The 3,851-nt window shown below is 58.1% G+C and overlaps 1 protein-coding gene across 2 annotated transcripts in view; it reads left to right on the top strand.

The window, feature by feature from the left end:
• Positions 1-3,851, top strand: part of RNF220 (ring finger protein 220) — a 223,060-nt gene that overhangs the window by 213,090 nt on the left and 6,119 nt on the right. For both annotated transcript variants that reach the window (XM_014521375.2, XM_025206829.1), the window contains exons 12-13: positions 668-776; positions 2,001-2,075. In XM_014521375.2, coding sequence (XP_014376861.1) covers positions 668-776; positions 2,001-2,075 — 184 coding nt within the window. The remainder of the gene's footprint in view (positions 1-667; positions 777-2,000; positions 2,076-3,851) is intronic.

Below are 3,851 nucleotides of genomic sequence, written 5' to 3'. Positions count from 1 at the left end.
TCCTCCACCGCTCTGCTCCGGCATCCCCGTTTCCCAGCCTGGCTGTCTCCGGGTGCCCCTGGTTTTTGGGGGCCGAATGCCTCTCCATCAGGCTTGCAGAATGGCTGTCATGCTCATCCCAGCATCCACATGACATGCAAGATAACGCTGCCCATCCAGTGTGACCCCAGGCACACAGGCAAGTGGGGATAAGCTGTTTTTATCGCTCGCTGTGGTGTGCGGTATCTGCAGCTCCCAGTTTCCTCTGCATTCATGCCTTGCCCGTGCTAGAGGAAGGCTCACAGCTGCATATGCTCATTTGCAATGGGGAGGGAATTGCGTTGACATAGGAAAGCCTTAGGATGATCAGGCAGAAGAGGGTGAATGGAGGTGACCGCCCACCCGTGCAGACCATGCCACCCTCTGGCTGCAGCCTGCTCCAGCCAGTATTAACCACCCACCGTCCTTTGCTCACAGGTCTTAGCTGAAGCTTTACAGCCTGGCTTCGGTAGGACTCCTATCTGGCGCAGTGGAAATCAGGCTCCTCCTTCACCCTCACATGCCAAGCTCCTTTCCTCCCAGCCTTCTCCCATCCTCCCCTGCACCCACCTCAAGGGCCGTAAATTTAACTTCTCCTCTCCCCAAGCCCCGACGGCCCACCCGCCCTGACTCCTGTCATCTTTTGCAGAATTACGGAAGACTCGGCAGTGACAACGTTCGAAGCGTTAAAGGCTCGTGTCCGTGAGTTAGAAAGGCAGCTTTCCCGTGGGGACCGCTATAAATGTCTCATTTGCATGGTGAGTAGCACTCCAGTTGTGGTAATGAATCAGAAAATGTCTTGGTCCCGAGGCCCGGTGTCTGTTGAGGTGGGGAGAATCGTCCTCATCTCCTGGAAGGGGAGCGCACCCCTGTGCCTGCCCAAGGCAGAGCCCCTCACCTCCCCCCAGAGTACATGTATGACAAGTTTCTCAGCCCACAGCTTCCCTTTTGCTGCACACGTGGTAGCTCAGGTCATCCCCACGCATCCTAGGGGCCATAAGACCTTGGCCTCTCCTCTCAGCCTAGCTGTGCAAGGCTCCCCGATGTCCAGTCTGTTAGGGAGAGCAGCCCCGGTTTGGAGGTAGGACCGTGCCCAAGTGTTTAGAAGTTGCCTGCATCCTGATGCTTCCATGTGCGGCCGTGTTGTGACTTCCCTAAAGAAGGCCTGCAGCTCCCTCTAATGGCGCAGCGTCTGCAGCTGTCCCTCTTCACAAGACTGCTTCTCCAAGCTCCTTGTGTCAGCAGAAGGAAGGTTAAGAGCTTATGCAGGGCAGCCCCATGCACTCTCGGCTGGCAGCCGATGAGCAGGTCTCCCAAGGCATGCTGTCACTCGCCGAGGCCATTTGTCAAGGCAGGAGAGGGAACGTGCACCGGCCGTGGCGACATTCCCTTGAAGCTGTGTGGCGTGCGCAGCCACGCAGGCGTGCCTGGCAGCGTGGCGCGAGCACGCCTGCGCAGCCACGCATGCCGTGCAGCTTAGAGGGAACGCTGGCAGGGAAGTCGCTCCAGCAGGGCAGATAGCTGGGATTAGGGTTAACCTCACCCCAGTCCCTGGTCTTGTATGGTCACGGGACCGTCCCTTGGGGATCTGTGCCACGTGGCTGCAGTAGTTCCTGCATTTCCCTCTCCAAATAACCAAGCTGAGCCGCGTCCCCCTTGAGTGGGTCATGAGTCTCCCTCAGACTCTTTTTGAGAGGCAGAGAAGTGGGCCGAGGAGGCTTCCCCCTGTTACATCTTGCTTCATTTTCCCTCCATCTGGAAGCTGCTGGGAGCTTGTGCAGAGACCCTAGGATTTCTGCCCTCCCTTGTCCTGATGCTTCCTTGTTCCAGAGGTGGAAGGGCGAGAGGGGTCTCTGGCCTGCACCCTTTTGCCAGGCTCCAAGCAGGCGAGTGCCCCGGAGATGAAACCCAGGGGATAGGACCGTGGGGGAGGAACGGCCCGGCCTTCCCAGTGGCGGTAACGTCTCTGCTTCTCTCCGCAGGACTCGTACACAATGCCCTTGACTTCCATCCAGTGCTGGCACGTGCACTGCGAAGAATGCTGGCTGCGGACTCTGGTGAGGCACTCGACTACTTTCTTGTTGATTCGTAGACTTCTCTCATTCCCCAGACACGCGCTCTGCTTCAAATTACCGTGGGAGCCGGGGGCTGCTGTTTTGCACCACACGCTCTGAGCGTGGTTCTGGCTCGGGGCTCCCAGCACTTGCAGCCAAGCGCCCCTCTCGTGTTCCAGCCCCACCCGGGTTCCTCTGCCTGGAGTTGGGTGCGAGGTGCGATTGCTAGAGCAGCCCGGCGCCAGACCATGGCTATTGCTGGCTTCAGGGCTGTGCGCTAGAGGGGCCTTGGGTGTGGAACGTGCTGGCCTGCTAGAGGAGTTCCTCACGTGGGGCCGCTACAGCATTGGACCTCCACTGAAACGCGCTGAGCTGAGCTTCCCAGGAAGCTCAGGGGGAAGTGAATGTAGCCGAGAGTGCTGGAGGTGGCTTTTGTATCTAGAGGGGTGGAAACAGCATCGGGGGACGTGGCAATACTTCTCATTTGGTTTTGGACTGGATGGAAGGGGTGGCCTCGCACACCCCAGACTCAGAGTTTATTTGGAGGTGTCCCCATCACCGCCGGCCTGACTCTTTCCTCGGGTGGAGAAGTGGAAATCAGAGCTGGTCCATTTTGCCCTGACTCTCCTGCCTTGGTGGGATGCTCCCATGCTGGATCGCAGGCCGCACGGGGGAACGTCGCACCTTTCAGAGCAGTTGCTGCTGGGCACAGCGAAATCCTCTTTCCTTACAACCCGACCATTGGCCAGTGTCTCCTTTAACACCGCTGCTTAAAAACCTTGCCTGCCAAAGCTGGCACCAGCAACATCAGGTCTTCACAGCAACCTCCATAACCTGGCTCTGCCCTGGGCAGTGTTACGCAGCTATTCCTCTGCGCCCGTCACCAGTTGGTCGTACAGGCTTTCATACCCCAGCAGCAGCTGTCGTAGCAGGAAGGCGCCCCAGCGAACGCAGGCACCGCTGCCTTCGTGCGCCAGGGATTGCCGGGTTCAGGAGGGTGTTGCTGTCATGTATGGGGTCCCCCTCTCCTCCCTTCCCCCTTAGCTGACCGGTCACAAGCCCTCCTTTCGCTCATGTCCACCATCCCCGCTGCCTTGAGGTCCCTTTGTTGCATTTCCCATCATCACGAGGCTGAACCCCTCCAGGCAGCGAGGGTTCCCCCCCCCCCCCGAGGAAAGCAGCACGTGGGGCTGCTCTCACTGTCCAGCCAGGGTCCGCACTGGTCACTCGGCTCTTCCGCTGCCTGGGCAGGCGAGAGGGGATAGGGACAGGGCCAGCAGGATGGGGTAGGAGGCACTTGGCACTTGTGTAGGGGAAGCAATTAATAAGCAGCCACTCATCTGTTCCCCAGCCCTCCCCTCTCCCCGCAGCCCGCAATTTATTAAAGCAGGCCTTTCACGAGGCATGCTCCTGCGCAAAATCCCCCGGCCTGGGCTCGCATGTTTCTAATGTAACCATTAAAACGTAGCCCGAAGACAGCAATAAAAACCCTGGAACGCCTTGGTGCTTTTGTGTCTTGATCAAAGTCAATGTGTGTAATCTCGTTAAGGCTGCCCTCCCCTCCGCCTCGCCCCTTCCCCCGCTTTTTATGAATTTAATGGCACGCAGCAGCTGGGCCCGGCGTTGAGCGCGCACCAATCTGCATTGTTCTAATTAAGGTATCTCCTTTTATTTCGGGCACAAAAGAGACTCTTGTTTTTTTTAACGAGCGAGGAGCTGTGGGATAGTGTGTGTAATAATCACCCCTGTTACCTTTCCCGGGGTATAAAGTGAGCCCCC

This window comes from Alligator sinensis, unplaced genomic scaffold (genome assembly GCF_000455745.1).
Source record: "Alligator sinensis unplaced genomic scaffold, ASM45574v1 scaffold781_1, whole genome shotgun sequence".
Lineage (NCBI taxonomy): Eukaryota > Metazoa > Chordata > Crocodylia > Alligatoridae > Alligator > Alligator sinensis.
Note: the sequence above shows the minus strand (reverse complement) of the source record. Positions and strands in the feature narration are given on the sequence as shown.